At 42.8% G+C, this 21,427-nt stretch overlaps 1 protein-coding gene across 1 annotated transcript in view; it reads left to right on the forward strand.

Moving 5' to 3' along the window:
- Window positions 1-19,530, forward strand: part of LOC116886082 (cytochrome b5 type B) — a 35,053-nt gene extending 15,523 nt beyond the window's left edge. The window contains exons 2-5 of the mRNA XM_032887402.1: window positions 4,996-5,124; window positions 5,575-5,604; window positions 14,119-14,147; window positions 17,156-19,530. Coding sequence (XP_032743293.1) covers window positions 4,996-5,124; window positions 5,575-5,604; window positions 14,119-14,147; window positions 17,156-17,246 — 279 coding nt within the window. The 3' untranslated portion in view covers window positions 17,247-19,530. The remainder of the gene's footprint in view (window positions 1-4,995; window positions 5,125-5,574; window positions 5,605-14,118; window positions 14,148-17,155) is intronic.
- The last annotated feature ends 1,897 nt before the right edge of the window (window positions 19,531-21,427 follow it).

A 21,427-nucleotide genomic window follows, 5' to 3' on the forward strand; every position in this document is an offset into this window, starting at 1 on the left:
ATAAAAAAAGTAGCTAATAGGGTGATTACTGCCAAAACCAAGAGTTAGAACCTTAACTGTCAATCAAACAAGCTTTCACATGTGAAGCATGGTGCCTCACCCTAATCTCGGTAGTGGAGAGGCAGAGGTGGGTGGACCTCTTGTGAGTTTGAGGCCAGCCTAGTCTACATTGAGAATCTAGAACAGCCAGAGCTACATAGGCAGACCCCATCTCAAAACAAAACAAAAAACAAATAAGCTGTCACCCATTATCTTATCTTTTGCCCGACCTCAAAATAACTATCATTCTTAATTCTGTTTCATAATATGCACTACTTTTCTAGTTTGTAAAATACACATCTGCATGTATCTTAAGATATTTATGCATATACCTTTCTCGTTGGTTTATTCTTTTCACCATGAGTTCTAGTGAACTCAAGTTTGTCAGGTTTGTACCTCAATGCAAGATAAACCATCTCAGGGCCCACATCTACTTCTTGACAGAAATGTCACTCTGTCACTTCTCTGGGACATTTAATCCAGGTAGACTATCCCAGGGCAGCTCATGTCTCTGTCTGCAGACATTGTCCTCTGCTGTCTCTTTCCAACAGGGTGGAACCAGCTTAAGCAGGACAACTAGGCCTGTAGTTCAGCTGAACGACATGCCCCCTGTGTGGCAGCATTCATCTTTCTGTGGACTTCATATGTTCTATGTAATTTATTAAACTCTATTTTATGTGTATGGGGTGTTTGCATGCATGTATGTCTATGCACTATATGTGTGCTTGGCGCCTAAGGAGGCCAGAAGAAGAAATCAGGTCTGGAACTGAAATTACAGACAGTTGTGAGCCCCCATGTGAGTGCTGGGGACAGAATCCAGGTCCTCTGGAAGAGCAGCCAGTGTTTTTAAGTACTTGGCCATCTTTTCAGCCCCAGGTTGATAGATTCTTAACTCCAAGGCAAGAACTTTTGTGATATAACCCCTCTTTGATCCTGAAAGCACTCGAGAATATAGTAATAAATTAGAGTTATTTATTTTCCTTCCGCAGTATTCAGAGATTCATTGAGTCTGTCCTGACACTAGGTATTCATGCTGAAAGAATTTTTGTGAATAAAACTTTGACTCAGTTGTTCTTTGTGTTGATTGAAATGAAGAGAGAAGTTTCATTTGCTCATCTGTAGTTGATAAGTCTTCAGTAAGGAAAATTATGAACTTTGTAAAGAAAATGATAAAAATACCAACCAAAATATAGATAAGATGTTTATCCATAAAAATAACATGCTTAAAGTTAGGACTGATTGCACATCATATTTAGCTATAATTAATAATGCATTTCCAAAGGTTTTAAAAGTTTTATCAGTAGCTCAAGTTTCCCCTTTCCCTACCTCCTATTTCTAGAGTTAGCAGAAGAAAAAAGTTAAAACATTTCCATGTATCTATGTGTGCAATGTGTGTGTGTGTGTCTGTGTGTGCTCTTTGTGTGAGGTAAACGTGTGTGGAGGCATACGTTGACATTGAGAGTCTTCTCTAATTTGAGGCAGGATCTCAGCTGAATTCAAAGCTCACCGATATGGCTGGTCTAGCTAGCCAACGTGCTCCAGGGATCCCTTATTTGTACTTCCCCAGCTCTGGAATTACGGGGACCTGGCTTTTATATGACTTCTGGTTTTCATGCATGTATTCACTGAGCCAGCTCTCTGCCCTAAAACATTTCATTTTTACTTTTTTAAAGATGTTTTTTAAGTTGGTTACTTTTTTTTTTTTTTGTTCTTTTTTTCGGAGCTGGGGACCGAACCCAGGGCCTTGCACTTCCTAGGCAAGCACTCTACCACTGAGCTAAATCCCCAACCCCAAGCTGGTTACTTTTAATTGCAGCACTTGGCAGTCAGAGGCAGGTGGATCTCTGTGAGTTCAAGGACTAAATAGTGAGTTTCTAGACAGCCAGACTACATAATGAGATCCTGTCTCACCCCACCCCTCACCAAAAACGATTTTTTTACATGATATTATTTTTGTTATTTATTCATTCATTTTATATAGATGAAATCCTCAGTGTATACCTTTATGTATGTGTGCTTTGGTGCTTACAGAGGTCAGAAGAAGGCATCGGATTCCCTGTAGTTGGAGTCAGACGGTTGTGAGTCACCGTGTGGGTGCTGGGAACCGAACCTGGGTCCTGTGCAAGAGCCCCTAAACTGCCGAGTCCCTAAACATTTTTAAGCTGGCTTTTTCCTTGTGAATTACCAACCACACATTTATTATTTCCTTTCCTTTCTAATTTTAAGGCTCAGGAAAGAGTGGTCCTGTTTCATGTCCATATATTGTACAGCTTCCCTTTTATTGAGGGAGACTTCCAAACAGTAGTTACCAGGTTAGAGACACCTTCTTTTTTTTTTTTTTTAATTATTATTTATTTTTCAAAATTTTGTTGTTAATTTTTGAGGTTATATTTTAAATAAATAGTTCTCTCTCCAAACCCTTTCAAATACCCTTCCTCCTCTCCTTTATGTTTGTGGCCTTTTAAAAAAGCAGTCGTTATTATATTATTATAACCTGTCAAATCTGTGGGATGTTTCCTGTATGTATGTATGTGTGCATGTATATGTTTTTAGGGCCGACCATTTGGCAGTAGATAGCCAACTGGTGTGCTCTTCCCTTGGGAGGACCATGTCTCTCACTCCCAGTTTACTCATTTGTTAAGGGCAGCTCTTACGTCCTCACAGAAACCCGCCTGCTTCTTCTGGCTCTGTCTCCTGAGTGCTGGGAGCTAAAGGTGTGCGCTGTCATGTCCAGCTTGCTTTTCATTTTGATACTGGAGCTGACAAAGTTGCCCCAGCTGGCTTCAGTTTGGGATGCCCTGCCTCAACCTCTTGAGATGCTGGGATTATGGGGCCTGTGCCACCAGGCTTGGCATGTCCTCTGACTATGAAAGCCTATTTGTTGGGATAGGATAAAGGGAAAATATTTTCCATAGTTTAGACATAAAGCAAATTGGGATGTGGTTCCCTAGGCAGTGACTTCATTTTTCTCTCAAGACAGAACAGCTGAATGGTGACAGTCTCACTCCTGCACTAAAATAGCATGGTTAAACCCTGGGCTCTCCTGGGCGGACACCTTTCAGGGGACCAAAATAGCAGCTGTTGTGATCCTCGGGGAGCCGACCAGTAAGTGGCTGTGATTGGTAGGCTGTTGTGCCACTCGGGCTGACAAGTGAGTGCCTGTGATTGGTAGGTGACTTGGGAAGACTTTGCATTTCTCTTGAATTAATCTTTAAAATATTAGTGCTGTCTAAGTGGTTGTTATAGAAAGTAACTAATTAAAAAGACACTAGTGTTTCAGCCACACAGGTTGCAGTGTGTTTATGAAAATTCTAGATTTGCTAATAAGCAAATGTCTGCTGAGTATTGAAGTCAGGCACTGCTGTGTGTTACTTTAGAAAATAAAGTTGTTAAATAGGCGATACCTGGTGAATACAGCTTCAAAAGACACAGTGTTCACTTTGTGCAGCCACCAGAGTTCCTTTTGGCTTTTCGGGTATCTACTTTTTGTCTGTTTGTCTGTCTGTTTGTAGCAGGGCCTTTCTGCAGCCCTGGATGACTTTAGAACTCACTGTGTTTGCCAGGCTGGCCTGGCACTCAGAGATCTGCTTGCTTCTACCTCCCACAACTTGGCAGGTGCCAAGTTTTTAAAAATTTACTTTGTTTATTAGTTTCTCGTGTACACGTGTGTGCGAGCTGCTTCAGAGTGTGGAGGGAGACAGGACAACTTTTGGTATTTGGTTCTCTTCAGAGGTTTCAGGGATCAAAATCAGGTGTCGGCCATCCCCAGTGCCAAGTGTTCCTGTCGTATCCCATGTTAGCACTAGCTGTTAGGATAGGTGCTCTCGTTCTTCTTAGTTTACAGATAGGGGCACCAAGCCATCTCAGTACTTAGCAATGTAACTACAGAACCTATTTCCCCTCCCCTCCCCTACATACTTCTTATGATTTGAAAACAATTTTAAGTTTGGTGAAGGTGGTGCATATCTTTAATTCTAGCATTCAAGGAGACAGTGGCAGGTGGATCTCTGTGAATTTGAGTTCAGCCTGGTCTAGAGAGCCAGTCAATGATACACAGAGGGGAAAAAAAGGAAGAAAGAAAAGAATTTCAAACTTAGAAAAAGTTTTGAGATTAACCATCCAGGAAGCTGAGGCAGGAGGAATTAATACATGTGCACACACACAAGAGAATAGATAAGTATTTTTAAAAGAAGGAAAAAAAGGGGTTGGGGATTTAGCTCAGTTGTAGAGTGCTTGCCTAGCAAGCGCAAGGCACTGGGTTTGGTCCCCAGCTCTGAAAAAAAAAAAAAAGAAAAAGAAAGAAAAAGAAAAAAAAAAAAAAAGAAGAAGAAAAAAAAAATAAGGAAGTGGGCAAGAACATAGCTCAGCTGGAAGAGTCCCTGCCTGGCACGCCTGAGGTCAGTCCCCAGCACCTCATTAATTAGGATGCTGTCGTCCACACCTGCAATCCAACCGGACAGGAAGATCTGGCAGTTAAGCTCATTGTGGGCTATTTATTCCAGATTGACTGCACCACATGAGATCCCATCTCCAAAAAGAAGTAGGGGAAGGGAGGAGGAGGAAGAAAAAAAAATTCAAGAGTAGAATAAAGAGTTCCAGAAATTTTGGAGTTCTCACTTGTGTGTTTGGTTGCACTTTTTTTTTTTTTTTTTTTTTTTTTTTTCCGAGCTGGGGACCAACCCAGGGCCTTATGCCTTCCTAGGCAAGCGCTCTGCCACTGAGCTAAATCCCCAACCCCGTTTGGTTGCACTTTTAATGTTGACAAAGGAAATCAGCTAATACATGTATTACACGGTTTGGGCCAGAATATTGTAGAAAATGCTGCTTTCTTCTTCCTGATATGCCCTCACAGGTGGTACACAATTTGTTCCACTAAAGGGAGAAAGGGGATGGAAAGTAAAAACTTCAGTTTGCTTTTCAGAGAGCCCTCTAGTAAGCAAATGTATTTCTTGATAGCATCCTGGTGGAGAAGAGGTTCTACTGGAACAAGCTGGTGCCGATGCAACTGAAAGCTTTGAAGATGTCGGCCACTCCCCTGATGCCAGGGAGATGCTAAAGCAGTACTACATTGGTGATGTCCATCCGGTAAGAACCGTTGTAGCACTCAGATGCTAATGCAGAGAAAACTACTTGATAGCCACTAACAGGATGAGAGAATGAATTATTTAGAGTAAAAATTCATTCAGCCTAGCTCTCAGGCCGGGTTTTCTCCAGAATCATCAAGCCATCCTGTGTTGTACACAGTATCTGAAAAGCCAAGGGAACTGGTTTTTGTCTTTTATTGATTGATTCTTGTAATTAATAACACCTGTTCCCAAAATAGCGGTTTGGTTATTCTTGCAAGTATCTTGCTAAAGTTATTTATTATGTACCTGCGAGTCCTTTGGGCTTTGCATTTAATAGGGGATCCTGGTGTGCTAAAGAGTGGACTTGTGCACCTCCTTTAGACCGTGAAGTCTCTGAAGAAGCTAACACATCGATAGACCTCATTTAGATGCATCTCGAACATTGTTCTCTCTTTCTCTTTTTAAACAGAATGACCTTAAACCTAAAGATGGTGACAAGGTAAGAAGTTACTACTTTGTCTTGTGTATTTCAAGTATTTCTATTAACTTGAGTAAAATTGCATAAGAGAAGTTAAAATTGGCTGGAGAAGCCAGGTGGTTGTGGAACACACCTTTAATCTCAGCACTCAGGAGGCAGAGGCAGGCAGATCTCTGAGTTTGAGGCCAGCCTGGTCTACAGGGTGAGTTCCAGGACAGCCAGAGCTACACAGAACTCTCAAAAACAAAACAAAACAAAAACAAACAAAAAACAAAACAAAAGAACAAACAAGCAAAAAACCAAATTGACAACAACAAAAAATTCTTTGGAGAGATGGCTCAGTGGTTAAGAACACAGTTTGCTCTTCCAGAAGACCAGGGTTTGATCCTAGCACCTTCATAGTAGCTCAGAACCGTTTATAATTCTAGTCCCAGGGATCCAACATCCTCCTCTGGCTTCTGCTTGGTGCATATGCTGCACAAGTGACATTTCTATAGGCAGAACACTCATTCCCATAAATTAACATTAAGGCTAAAAGAAGGGCCAGAGTCTGCGACCCAGGCTTTTAATCCCAGCACTTGGGAGGGAAAGGCAGATGGGTCTCTGTGAGCTCATCTCACTTTTATCCAGACAAAAAGTCTGGGCTTTTGTTGTTTGTTTTTGTTTTTCATGATAGTTTCTCTGTGTAACAGTTCTGACTGTCCTGTGCTTTATAGATCAGGCTGACCTCAAACCCACAGAGATCCACCTTGCTTCTGGCTCCCAAATCTGGGATTGAAGTTTGTGTTACCCTGCTTGGCTCCCAAAATTTTATTTTTAAGGAATCTGGACTTTCTACCAGTCAGGAAAAAGGAAAAGCTACATCTTAAACATAAGGAATCATTGTAACATTTCTGTTGTGAGCCCAGCCTTTAATGGCTGAGACATCTTTTCAGCCTAGTAGGAAATATTTTATTAATGCTCTGTAAGCTTTTCTTATTGAGACTACAAAGTATGTTTACTGTGGTTTTGAAAGAAATTAGTTTATGGGTTCAGTTTGGGGAGACATCTTATTCTTATATAAAACAGATGACGGATACTCTAATTATTTTTTTCTACAAGATAACTTATTTATCTATAATATAATATAAAGGCCTTTCTTTCGGTCCTCATTTCCTCAAATTAATTTTTAAAATCCTGTATGCTCAGATTGTTCCACACCCTTCCCAGTTTACTCACAGTGCAGCCAAAACAAAAGGGTTAGTATTTGAATATTTGAAAACCTCAATGTGCTTTGCCTTACTTACGGACCAAGAAGAAAGCACAGAAGCCTTTTCTACTTCCTACAAGCAGGGCAGCACCACCCCTCATGTTCACTGACGGTTTTCTTGACTTCTGTCTTTGAGGAGGTTGTTACATGCCCTCTGAGTAAAGGGATAGCAGTCTAGGTGTTTCCTAGCTCATCATGGACTGTCGCGCCCACCTCGGCCGGCAAGGAAGACGGAACACGGTCGGATCCTTCTCAACAGCCTTTACTGCAGGACCACCTCATTGCTGATACGGGGACCTCGAGCGGCAAAAGCGCTCGCCTTATATACACAGCAGGCTGAGGCTGTGCTAATTGTCCTTCAGGGATTGGCGGAGCATGAATCCCTCATTAGCATATTAACGTGAAGACCAGCCTAAATCTCAAGGATAAAGGCTGAGGAAGCAAAAGGCAGAAGTAAATTGACCACCATCCAGGTGTGGTCCAGGTGTGTCGGTTCCACATGCATCAGCCGGGCTCAGCAGAGGTCATGCAGTAGAGACACCGGGTGTTACTACTTGGTCTTTTCTTCCTGTGCCGTAAATACATGGGAGAGGCCTCTGTCCAACAATCCCATGACTTTATGGCAGTAATCTTAATTGTATCCAATATGGTTCCCTACAATGGACACAATGGTCTCCCACTTCTTCCTTCTAGATTCTCTTTCTTCATTGAGCCAGGGAATAATGAGCAGGTTTGACACAGTGATTCAGGTTGGCCTGGGCACAAGAATTCTTTCAATTCAAGAGGCTGCTTGTTGGCAGTGTGTGCCTTCTGGTGCCCTGAATCAGTCCAGGGCGAACATATCATTAACTCTTCTACCTCCTCTACTGCTTGAACTGGTATGCTGTGAAGGAGATGAAATGGCTCTTTCAATGTTTGTGAGCTCTGGCGGTTGGTTTTCCCTTTCCCTCCTCACAGCTTACCCAGTTTTGAATCATCTTGTGACATTAAGGTAAAATTTGAGCTAATATGATCTTAATTGAACATGTCTAGAAAATGCCACCCTGAGTTCAACATTTCATTTCAAGGATACTCTCCAGTTTCACAGGCGACTCACCTTGAACCTGGTAGTCTTCACTCAGCTCTCCAAGGCAATCATTAAAGCACTCTTTATGTTAAGACAGAACGATACTTTTGCAGTTACAGTGTCCAGGAATCTGTCAGTTGTTTGTTGTTGGTTTTCTTATTGCTAACACAGGAGGAACACATTTGTGAGGAGTGGACAGCAGTGTTTCAGAAATCCTGTTCCTTGCACCATTATTCTTTTCCAGGGCTTCTACTAGTCCTGTTTAGAATCTCTGGAGTGGAACTGGCTTTGCATTTTTAAAAAAATAATTTATTTAGTTGTATTTTAAGTACATTGGTGTGAACAGGAGTTCCAGACAGCTGAGGGCTGCCATGCAGGTGCTGAGACATGAACTCAGGACCTCTGGAAGAGCAGCCAGTGCTCTTAACCACTGAGCTGTCTCTCCAGCCCCCTGGGTTTGCATTTTAAGTAGCGTAGATGATAGGAAGGAAGCCAAACACCATACTTTCTGCTGAATGACGTGCCTGTCTGCCTGTCACTGCAGATGAAAACCCAGGGATACTGAATTTGCTCCTGTGCAAGCATTGCCTGCCTTCTGTAAGCCAAACGATTAATTAGAGATTGATCAGCTGAAATAAAACGGATTGGCCCTGGATTTCTTTTCCCCCTGCAAGAAGTATAGGAAAAGCCCCTGAGCACACCAAGTGGAATGGTAATTTAGATCTGGAATGGAGGATAGCCCCATCCCAGGTTAGGGAGAGACCAAGAGCTGCGCTCTCAAGCCTGTTTTTCTCCAGTTACGTGTTCCCAAGGGACCTGTCTCCATTAGGATGATTCTGGCTGTTTGTTTCCAGTCAGAAACCCTGTCTCTTACCTTCCAGGCAGACTAGGCAAAGACAGTCTTTTGGAAAAATTTCAAGACTACCTACCAGGTTTTCATAGAATTAATTCCAAACTGATTTCTTTTCCAGGAAGAAATTCTTGATCCCTCAGGTTTATCTCTGTGCTTGATGTTAGCCAAAAGGCTGAGAGGTGATCTGGCTTCTCACAGACGCTGAAACACACTTGTATCCTAGGATGCAGAGATTGCTCTCCTTCCCGAAGTGGGAGCAAAGCTCATTTATTAATTAGTTTCCTTTCCTCTGCCTCAGGGCTTCTGCATCTGTAAAGATGATTGTAAAGCTTCATTAAGCACAGCCTTCAGCTTGACAGATCGCTTTCATCTTCCTCCTCCCTTCCTTTCGTCTGCTCCACTTCTCCCCTTCAGACAGCCTCTGCCTTCTTCCCAGGGAAAGGCAGTTTCCTGCCAGGGGTCTGCTGTGTCTGCCGAGGATGACCTTGAACTCCCGATCCTCCTGCCTTCACTTCTGGAGCCCTGGGTGATAGGCACGGGCCACTGGGCCCAGTCTTCATTTCCTAGTTCGAGATAATGATCACCACTGTTTCATTGTAGATTGGTAATACCCTAATGGATGGCGGACATTCTGCAATATAAAACGTTTAAAGATTTTTAATTTGTAAATCTGACAAGTTATTTTTCTCTTTGATTCAGCTTCTCTCTGTAGCCTTGGCTGGCTTGGAACTCAGATCTGCCAGCCTTTGCCTCCCAAGTGCTGAGATACAAGGTGTGCCATGGCGTCTGCTTTAGTCAGTAATCACTAATTAGAATTAAAATAATTTCACTCTTTGGGGTGTGCTGATGCCATATGGTATCTTTAAAAATAAAAAATAATAAAAAGAGACTTGTACTTGATAGAAGAGGATAAGAGAGTCAATACTTCCAGACCTCCTAAGCTACACCCTGGTCCACATGAGAACCTGTTTCAGAAAAATAAAAAACAGTTCTTTGCTGTTCTTGTCTTAACTACTTAACTTACTGGAGTTTGCAAGGAGGCCTCATAGGATCAATAGTAACTGCCACTGACCACGGACTTCTGTCTGGTGATGTGGTTTGCCAGACAGCTATGGTCTTTGGGAATTAAGCATAAAACATCCTGGCCCAGTCACTCTTAAACAACAAGCTGCTGTTTTCTGAGCAGTGTCAGGCATTAATGTCTCTTAGGAAATTCTAGGAACAAACCGAGCATGAGAAGCCAGACAGTGCTCTTCTGTACTTCCCAGCTAGAGTTTCTCAGTCACACATTTCCCCTTTAGGTCCAAACAGGGATGTTCACCTGGGGAGGGATTTTTCTTGAGACAAAAATCTCATGTAGACCAGGCTGGCCTGAAGCTCACCACTTAGCAGATGATGACCTTTGGCTCTCCTTTCGCTGCCTCCCAAGCTCTGGGGCACTTGTGTGGGCAGCCATACCTGGGTACTGTGATCAAACCTAGCCCTTCATACATGCTAGGCAGCCATTCTCACCACTGCAGGGCACTCCCAGGCCTTTTCCTTCCAGCGATGTGTTATGTGTATTGCCACAGTGGGTTCTTTTTGTTGTTATTTTGAGACAGTTTTTCAATATGAATCAGATAGTATATTTAAGAGAATTTAGAAAATTGTATTAGGGAGTTTTTCTTGTGAAAGTATTATTATATACAGCTATACTAACTACAGGGACATAGACTTTATGAGGCAGGAATTATTGAACTGTGTTTTCAGCTAGAAAAATTATTTGGGATTGGAGAGATGGCTCAGCAGTTAAGAGTGTGTGCTGTTCTTTCAGAGAACTGAAGTTTGATTTCCAGCATCCATATTAGGTAGCTCACAAAAGCCTGTAACTCCAGCTCCAAGGGACCCCCACCCTCTTTTAGCCTCCCAGGGCTCTACTCATATATACATACTCATATGGATATAATGTACTCAAAATCAACAGTAAAAAATAAAGTTTTTATTGAAAAAAATTATTTGTAGTGACTGATATATTTTAGTATGCTGGAACTTCATGAGAAGGTTGTTCCAAAGATTATATACTACATGACCTTATAAACTGGATTAATAAAATATATAAATCTTAAGTCTTCTATCCTCTAGCTTTTTAAGTAATATGCACCTAATAAAATTCATACAGCAGTACCTTATGATATAAGAGCCATGATATGATGGGGGGGGTGGGAGGGGAGTCCTTTCCAGAAGTATTTTAAATAAAAATTCCCCGGCTTGTTTTCCTTAGTTGGTGGCCACAGAAATGCCACTGAGTAAAAAGCTGAGGGAACCGTTTTGTTGAAGCTGTCTTAAGGCTTAAATTTTAAATATTTGGAATCCTTTTGGAATAGCAAATGCCCATCTTAGGAATTAAATGAAAGCTCCTTATATACTTTATTTATCTGTTATTTATGCTTTTGAAAACCTCCTTATAATCTCTGATTAGCCAAAGATACAGAACCCTGTCTCTACTGTCATACCTTATAGTCATGCATTTGGCTTTCTCTTTCCTGCCTCATGTTCTGGTGATGAAGTTTACCACATCCCTTAAGTGTGTGTTCTCTTTTATGCTTTGTAAACAAAAGTTCGTCGTGCAGTGCTCCCTCGCTGACCCCAGCATCCTTGCCTGTGACTGCCAGACTAACGTTTCTTTCTTATTCCATTTTCAGATTAAGTCAGTATTCAGTGTACAGTGCTGCTAGAGAAAGTGTCTGGGGAAATGGTCTCTTATGGAGCTAGTGAAAGAGAAAGAGATGGTGTGGGGCAGTGAGCTGCAGTCTTCCTAGGCATATGCGAATGTTGTTTCCTCTCCTGCCCTTTAGAATGCCCATCTTAAAGGTCTTGCTAAGATGCCCGGACTCAGAAAGTTGTGCTGGGATAATGATTTAGAATTCAGGTTCATCTGAATCTTCATTCTACAAACAAGGAAGCTGAGTTAGCCTTGAGCTGGAAGATACTACACATATTTTCAGTTATGGGCAGCTTTAGAAACAGTTGACTTGGGATTGGTTAAGAGCGCTGGCTGTTCCTTCAGAGGACCTGGGTTCAGTTCCCAGAACCCACATGGCAGCTCATAACCATCTGTAGCTCCAGTTCCAGGAGATCCAATGCTCCTGATCCTCCTACTTCTACCTCCCTAGTGCTGGAATTACAGGTGTGTCACCATGCTCAGCTAAGCAGTTGATTTTGGTTATTGATAATATTGGACTAAGATCATAGCAGACTCAGACATTGTGTTTGCAAGTGTATTCCTTGGAAAAAAAGAAATGTGCACACTGGTTATGTGTTTTGGCTGGAAGAGTGTATGATCTGATCTGACCTCCACTACTAAAGCCTTAGTGAAGAGCACTAACATGGGCATGGACTTCTCATGTGCCTGATGTGCCTGAGTACCAAGGGGTAAACTAAGTCCATCGTAGCCTGTGGGAATGTCACTGAAGTACACACTAGATTCGTCAGTGTTCAGACATGGAAATGAAGACTGTGGAAAGTGTGTGAGGTGGCAAAAAAAATTATTGTTTTTTCTTTTTAGTTTTATAAAATTAAGGAAGAATTGAACAACAAAATTAAACTTAACCTAGGTGGTTTCTTTCTAAACTGACTGAATGACAACTGTCACTGGCTGTGCCTTAACTGTCACTCACTATGTCTGACTAAAACAGGGCCGCAGCTTAGCACGTGCTGTGCTGTCAGTGTCCTGAAGGAGTGCGTGCTTTCGCTTCTCCTTCCGATGTGCTATGCAAGTTTTTCTTCTTTACTCCTTCCAGGAATGAATTGCTCTTAAAACAGGGGTACTTTTTAGGTACTTAGTTAAAAATCAAACAAGCAGCCAGGGCATTTCCCATGATTTCTTATTTGTGAGAGTTGACTGCCGTCCGCATACTGCAGGCTTCGCTCTGCTCTTCCCTGAGGACGCAGCCCCAGGCTCACTGCAGCTCGTCCGAGTTCAGAACTTCGGTTGTAAAGGGTATAAAGGAGGTGAAATGTAGCGGCTGTCTGTTCTTAGGCTTGAGAAAGGTATTCATCTGCATGGTCGTGTTTCTAGTTCATGGTGCTGTAAGATAGTCAATTTTAGAACAACTCGATCTCTCCACAAAGAACCCCAGACCTCTTAGCAGCCATATTCCCTGTGCCTGTCACCCAGCTTTCTGTCTCACTCTCTGTCCACACGAAGGGACTTAGAACTGGTGGTCTTGTGTTGTCTGCCCCTTCTCACTAGCCTAGGTAATGTTTTGAAGGTTCATCCATCTTGTCACATAGATCAGTAATTCATTGCTTTTTATTCCCAATGTTGTGTATGGGTTTAGATGTTTTGTTTGCTTTCATATCAGTGCCCCATGTGCACACTGGTGCTTGTGGAGGTCAGAAGAGGGCAGGGCGTCAGATTCCTGTGGGACTGCAGTTAAAAATTGGAGCTACTATCGGGTGCTAGGAATTGAACCCAGATCCTCTAGAAGAGCAGCCAGTGCTTTTACCTGCTAAGTCAGCTGCCCATCCCGCGACTCTGATTTTAAAGATTATTTTGAGGCAGCTATGGTGATATATACTTGCAATCCCAGCACTTAGAAGGCTCAAGCATAAGGATCTTGAGTTCAGGCTACCCTTGACAGAGTGAATCTGTCTTGGAAAAAATAGATTCACTTGCTATTCTCTTTCCCTTACTTTCTCTTCCCCTTTCATAGTTTCATCTCTCCAGGTTGGAGAGATGGCTCATTGCCTGCTCATGAAGAGGACCAGGCTTGATTCCTAGCACCCGTAATTTATAAGTATTTATGTCCAGTTCCTGGGTGTCCAACACCCTTTCCTGGTGTACATGCAAACAAACATCAAGGCAAACACTTATACTCATAACATTAAATAAATCTTAAAAAGAAAAAAAAGTGTTAAATAATCCCCAAAGTCGCTAGTTTCAATTTCAAAGAATAAGCTGGGCCACTACTGTAAGCCAGGAAGCAGCCGTCTACATGTCCGGGAGCCTTTGACAGCCAACAGATAGTTGTGCAAGAGAAGACTGCTGAGGGCCTTTATAATGTTTTCAGACAATGGAGCATAGCTCTCTGATGGCAGGCCAAGTTAATAGGCCTGCCACTGTGACTTAGAGTGTTAGTCCACTCCAGCAGTCTTACCATTGGCATGCACGTCATTCCAACGTTCCCGTTAGTGACTTTACTAAGAAGTACCAATTGCTATAAGCAGTGAAAGATTCCAAGTCTACCCATTGCCTAGAGGTGGTAGGCATCAATGCATGAAGGACATTCTGTTACCATCTATAGTTTCTCTAAGATAGCCAAGAAGACTTACATGCACTGTACTAATATTTTCTTTTTATTATTTTTGAACATGTGACTTCTTCAGGACCCTTCAAAAAACAATTCATGCCAAAGGTTAGTATCTCCCTAATGGTCTTCCTTATACCCTACATAATGTCGGGCAAGAGGTTCTTTTGAAACACGTCTCAGGGCTGGAGAGATGGCTCAGCAGTGAAGAGCACTGGCTGTTTTTCTAGAGGACCTGGTAACTTCAGCATGGGACGGGTGTGTGAGTGTGTGAGTGGGTGAGTGTGTGAGTGTGTGAGTGGGTGAGTGTGTGTGTGGGTTAGTGGGTGGGTGTGTGAGTGGGTGAGTGGGTGTGTGAGTGTGTGAGTGGGTGTGTGAGTGGGTGAGTGTGTGAGTGGGTGAGTGGGTGTGTGAGTGGGTGAGTGTGTGAGTGTGTGAGTGTGGGGGGGGTGTCTTATGTCGTCTTGTAGTCTCTGTGGGCACTAGGTATGCATGTGGTAGACAAACGGACATATCATATCGGCAAAATATACATACACATAAATGTTTGTTTGTTTATTTTGAGACAAGGTTTCTCTGTGTAGCCCTGGCTGCCCTCAGATTCAGACATCCTCCTGCCTCTGCCTCCAGAGTGCTGGGATTAAAGGTGTGTGCCCATGTAACTAAGATTTTGGGAAGGAAAACCAAAGCAGAGAATTTCTGTGCAGATATGGGCGGCACTGATTGGTTGGGGGAGGAAGGTAGTAACTCCTTTGACACAGAAGATGTGAAGCTGAAAGACAGGTAGAGCTGGAGGAGGATGGTGATGGAGGGCATCATCAAATATATGAGTTATGAATATTCAAGAATCAGTGTGTTTTAAAAAGAATTATTATCCAAAATACATAGAGATTAAAAATATCTCAATAGGATATGCACAAAGATTTTCATTTAAATGCTTTATACAAATACAAGCAAATGGAAAAAGATTTAATGCCTTTATCATTAAATCAGGGGTCTATTTTACACCTGGGTGGGCAAAACTACAATTTCTACACCTGAGACTTACTTATTAAGAAGTGAGTTATCAAGACTCGTAACCCTTCCTCGGGGGTGTTAATGGGAACATTCACTTTGAGAACATTTTGGCTCTGTCTTGTAAAATGAACAATATGAATAGCTGTTGACCTAACAGTTCCATTTCTGTGGGACCTGTTATAGAAACGTCAAAAACCAGGGCACAGTGTGCCTGCCTCGTGGTTTCAGTTGCTGTAAAGGATTGTTTGGCCCAGGAGTTTTGAGACTAACCTTGGCAACATAGTAAGACTATTGCCCAACAGAAAAGCACAAGGGAACATATATGAGTGTTTATAGCCGGGCTGGAGATGGCTCTGTGGTAAGGAACTCGGGCTGTTCTCACGGAGGACTCAGGTTTAGTTCTGGCACCCACATGACGGCCCACAGTCAGCTGTAATTCCAGTTCTAGGGAATCAACACCTTCTGACCTTTGAGAGCACCAGGCACCCATGTGGTGCACATGCATACATTTAGGCAAAACATCCATACACATTAAATCAGTTGTCAAAACTCTTAAGTTTATCTTCAAGTGTGGTGGCACACGCCTTTAGTCCCAGAATGTGGGAGGCAGAGGCGGGTGGACGTGTATATCAGCTCAAGATCAGCTTGTCTACATAGTGAGACCATGTCTCAAAACAACCATGCCAAAAAGAATGTTTATAGTAGTGTTAGTCAGCACATGCAAACATTGGGAAAATTTCAATTATTCACTATGAGTTCTAGTGTAATAGTAAAATGTTACTAAGGGGCTAGAGAGGTGGCTCGGTGGTCAGAGCACTGCTGCTCTTACAGAGGACCCGTGTTCAGTTCCTAACACCCACCTAGTGGCTCATAGTCAGCCACAGCGCCAGTTCCCTCATTTGACCTCTGAGGGTACCATGAACCCATATGGTGTACATAATGCATGCAGGCAAAACACTCAGACATAAAGTAAATAATACATTTTAAAACAAGACAAAACTGGACATGGAGAGTCTGGCCACCTGATTCCCATTACCAGCTTCTTACTTGGGACGCAGAGATTGATTACGTTGTGCTTCCTGGATGGGAAAGAGAGATTGTTCATGATCGACACTATTGCTCCTGAGCTTGTAATAGGATAGATAATACAAAAATCTATATGGAATGATTATTTTCCTCATAAGGTCCTGCCCCTGTACACATAACAATATTGTAGTGTGATAATTTGATTAAAAATCACAAAGGCAAACTTTAATAGCTATAATTCCATAACCCAGAAATAACAATGTCTATATACTAGAATGGTATGTATTTATATTCTATTTATCTTTTGAAACACCAGAGTGGCTATAAACTTTTTTTAATGCATGTGTCTTTGCCTGCATGTGTGTGAATGGGGTGTATATCACTGTCCTGTAGTAAGTACACCAACCAGCTTAGCTATACTGGCAAATACATGGGATCCGCCCCTCTTTAGTCCCCCAGTACTGACATTTCAGGCATAGTCACTGTGCCCTTTATTTTTATTTGAGTCCTGGGATCACACTTAATTTCCTGAACAAGAACTTTAAATAACTATTTCCTAGTCCTAAAATTCTTGATCTTCCTGCCTCAGTATCCAAATTCTATGATTATGGGCTGTGTGTGTGTGTGTGTGTGTGTGTGTGTGTGTGTGTGTGTGTCCCCTTTTTGTAGATAAGTATTCTACCACTAAGCTACACCCTTTTTTTTTTTTTAAAGGGGGTCTTTCGGGCCCTGCAAGTTAGCTTAACAAGAAAAGACACCGCCAAGTCTGATGGTTCAAGCTCTCATGTGGTGAAAGGAGAGAATCCGACTCCCACATGTTGTCCTCTGACCTCCACATGTACATCATGCCATGCCTGGGCACATGTGTGCACAAACACAAATAAATGTAGAGTTGACTTTGTTTGTTTGTTTTCCCTTTCAAACACTGTATGGTAAAAGCAATTTTAATTAAGAGAGAAATCAAGATAAATCAAGACTCCTTTCTCAAGTGTATTAAACATGAGTGCTGAAAAACATTCAATTACTGGGATAAAATATTCTTAACATATTGCTTTTTCTTCCTCCTTTTCTAGTTCCTGGGCATATTGGATTGTCCCCATCGTGGGCGCTATTCTTGTAGGTCTCCTGTATCGTCACTTCTGGGCTGACAGCAGATCCTCCTGAGGAGGCCACGTTGAAGTGTGGGAGCACATGTCCTGGGAGTGAGAGGTGGAGACTTGTGTGGAGGCTGCAGGGTGCTCCTTCCGTGGATCCTGCCACTTGTTTTCTTTCCCCTTGGAGCCAAGATGGTTGACCAGATATCTATCCTCCTTCAATGCAGGACCAGAGTCTGTCCATCAGCCTGAGCCTGACGCCCAAAGCACCTGCTCACGTTGTGTCCTTGTCAGGGCTTCTTCTCACCGGTTCCCACTCATTCCCTTCATTTCAACAGTTGATGCCAATGACTTAGAGTTCCTTTGTTGTGACATGGCCTTTGGGGACAGTACATGATTTCTGATACTTTGAATTCACAGTAGACATAGTTAAGGGAACAGCGGTCTAGTTTTGAGTCTTTCCCCATTTTTCTTTTAAGTAAATTTTTTTTTTAATTCTGATTTAATTTTGTCATTCATCATAAGGGATTTAATTCATGAAGTTGTGTAGCTCTTGTTTCAAACACAGCTGCCAAATGATCTTACTTATGATTGTTAGAAGTAAGGGGCCAGCAAAATGGCTCACTGGATAAAAGCAATTGCAGAAAAACCAATGACCTGTGTTTGAGTCCCTGTACCCACAGGGTAGAAGGAAGAGAACCAGTTCCCAAAAGTTGTCCTCTGACTTCCACATGTGTGCTGTGGTCTTTGTGTACACACACACACACACACACACACACACACACACACACACACACCCCAGATGTAAATTTTAAAAATAGAATACAACAGTGGTTGTCTTCCTCCCAGATAGTGTAGCTGATGGCCCCTCCTGTCTTTTTTCCCATGAGTATGTCACCAAACTGTGCATCCCTTTGATTTCTTAGGGGTATAAGAGCTGAAGAAGGGCCAACTTGAGAATAATCTCGTTTACAAAAAGAACCAAACACTACTTATAGGCTAGCAGTCTAAAAAGTGACTGGCATGCACTCTCTGGTCTGCCCTTGGTCCCTGACCGTCTTCCGTCCTGGCTGTCTTTACTGGTGGAAGTTGAAGGTGTGGGTATCCATGGGACTTCTGTCCGGTCCGGTCCGTGGGGCTTCACAAGAGGCTTGCTGCTTTTCTGTTTACTGATTAGCAAGTTTCTGTTTCCCTGTTTGAAAGTAAGAGACTCAAGTTTGATCTTCCGTTTCTCTCAGTAAATAACTCACATGTAAATGTCATTGTCCACACACCATTTCTGATCGGGAGACCATGCCAAGAGACTTCTGTTTTCATTTGGGCTTTACCTCCATGGCTCCAGCTTGGTGATTTTGTCCTACTTTTGAGGATAATGATAAATCTGGAAGCTTTTTTCCCCCTTGGATATGAATTTCATTGGAAAGTAGGCAGTCATTTAAAATTCCTTTTCTTACTGGTCCAGGCATTTTCCTGGCATCTCTGACTGTATTCTCTCTCCCTGTGGCAGTGCCTGACAGTACCCAGCTGTTTCTTAGTTTCTATGATTTTCCTTCACATGTTTGTTCATTGCTAGTCAGCTTCTGAGTTGGTGTCACATCCAGTAGGAAGCCATGGAATCCCAGCGGGACCAGAGATATTGGGAAGTGTCCTCCTGCTTCCCTTCTACCATGCCAGGGGCTTGACAAGAGAGGACACTTACACAGTACACCAGTTTGCCCAAGCAAACCGTTTTTAAAAAAGTTCAGCCCAGGACTTGTATCCTGTGATTTTAGCAGTTGAATGAATTCAGAGGTTATCAAAATAACATTAGCCTTTTCCTTGCATACTTGGATATGATATTTTAGAGTGATTTCTAGGTGACTTTTATACATCGAAGATGAAGACTTAACTTTCATCTTTAGAAACGTCTGTAATACTGTGTCACTTATTGACAGCGTAGTTACTCTGTAACAGCAGTGGCACGCCCAGCGCACCTCCACTTAAAGGCAGGGAAGGCTTGTATGCAGGGAGGCTGGGACCCACTTTTGAGGATAGCCAAGTCACATGGAGTATGCTGGGTAAGAGGAAAGGATGAAGACACACTGAGTGTGGGACGGGGGCGTTCCAGCCAATACCAAACCTGATGGTGTACCTAGTGAAAACATCTGGCATAGGAAATTAGGTGAAGAACTACATTTTTGGCTGGGCATGTTGATGCACACCTTTAATCCCAGTATAAGAGAAGCAGGGGCTGGAAAATCTCTTGAGTTATTGCCAGCCTGCTCTACATAGCAAGTTCTAGGACAGTCAGGGCTACATGGAGAGACCATGTCACAACCACTCCACCAAATAAAAGAACTCTATTTCAAGTAAAATTGGTGTTTTGATATTTCTACCATAAACATCAATACAAAAAACATTTTTTCTGTTTTACATTTGTTCTTTTCCTGCTTATTATAGCCAAGCTTTTCCTCCCCTGGGAGCCAGGAGGAAAAGATTTCATACTTCTGCCTTTGTTATCCATGAAATCCATCAATACCCAGGGCCTCTTTTGAACTACTGATAATGTGATATCATTTTATGTTATAGAAAATGATGCTGCTTTTTTTTATCTTTAACCCCAGCACTTGGGAGGCAGAGCAGACATTTATCCTGAGTTGTCAGCCGGCCTGGTTTAGAGCAAGCTCCAGGCCAGCCAAAGCTACATAAGGAGTCTCTGTCTCAGAACAGAACCCCAAACCTTTCAGGTCTATTTGCTGTAATTCTGTTGCCTACATAAACAGCTAGGCGAAAGGTGGGTTTTAGGCGGAAGTTTGTCAAAGCTTTTCCTAAACAACAGAGCAATACAACATGTGCACTAATGCATTTTTAAAAGTCTGAACTTGTCAAAGAAGCTTTGACATTTGAAGGTCATGAAAACCATTATTAAGACCAAGAGGAGCCAGTTCCTGTCCACTGACAGCAGCTCCTGACCTGGAGGTGAGGTGCAGATTTGGTTGTTTATTCTTGAGGTGACCAGCTGCTGCCACATATATAGGTAGTGACTGGTGAGAAATGAAAGAGAAATTTGTGCTACCCAGACACGGTGTTAACACCCATTCTCTAAGTCTCTACCCGGCCCTGGGAGCTGGCGATGCACCCTTTGTAAAGAAAGCACCAGGACAGCGTAGGACGGTTCCTGTCTCCTTGTGTGGTTACGTAGGCAGAGACAAGTCTGTCCATGCCGTCATTTGAGCTGGCTGGCTCTTCCAGCAGTTGCCATCGGGGCTCATTTAGTGCTGATGGTGAGCAGTGAGAAGTGAGGTACAAGCCAGGTGTGTCATCACAGGCGGCAGTGCTTGTCTCAGGTGATCCCCGCCTGGCTGCCGTTGACCTGAGATGACTGAAGCATAGAGCATACAACATGTGCACTAATGCATTTTTAAAAGTCTGAACTTGTCAAAGAAGCTTTGACATTTGAAGGTCATGAAAACCATTATTAAGACCAAGAGGAGCCAGTTCCTGTCCACTGACAGCAGCTCCTGACCTGGAGGTGAGGTGCAGATTTGGTTGTTTATTCTTGAGGTGACCAGCTGCTGCCACATATATAGGTAGTGACTGGTGAGAAATGAAAGAGAAATTTGTTCTTTGCCTCCTACCCCAGGGGAAGTGGACTCAGACATGTCGTGTCTCAACAAGAAACTGAAGTGGTGAAGCTGTGAGATTCAGTTGCCAAATATCCAGAAGTAACGGGGAGCTCTGTCACGTTTGGCCAGCTTTGGGATCAGTGGGAGTGGTCCAGGAGGGAGGCTGAAGAAGCAGGGATGTGTCGGTCACCTGCCTTACGCCCAGTGTCTTACTCACAGGGGCCGCCCCTTGCCCACGCCCGCGCTGTCTAGGTCAGCTGCTCGGGTAGAACATCCTTCCAGTTCCTTTTCCTGCGCCCTCAACTGAGTGGCTAATACTACATTCCTTTTGTGAATTCAACGATGGGGTTTGTTTACCTACGTGGTTTCAGCTTATTTTGAACAAAGATCTTTGTCTCTTTCTACTGGAATGTGCACACAGTGAATGTTTGCTAGAACTACACAATAAAGACACTGTTTTCCTTCCTTTTCTCGTCCTGACTACGGTTGCTTTAAAAAAAAAAAAAAAAAAAAAGACTTGTTTTTAAGGAAATGTTGGTGCTGTGCTTCTTAGGTGCTCTGGATGAAGACAGGGTGCACCACGTTCTTCGGCATCAGTGCTAACATTCGTAACCGAAGTTAGGCTGTGGGGTGGCTCCTCAGGGCT

Source organism: Rattus rattus, chromosome 17 (assembly GCF_011064425.1).
Source record: "Rattus rattus isolate New Zealand chromosome 17, Rrattus_CSIRO_v1, whole genome shotgun sequence".
Taxonomy (NCBI): Eukaryota; Metazoa; Chordata; class Mammalia; order Rodentia; family Muridae; genus Rattus; species Rattus rattus.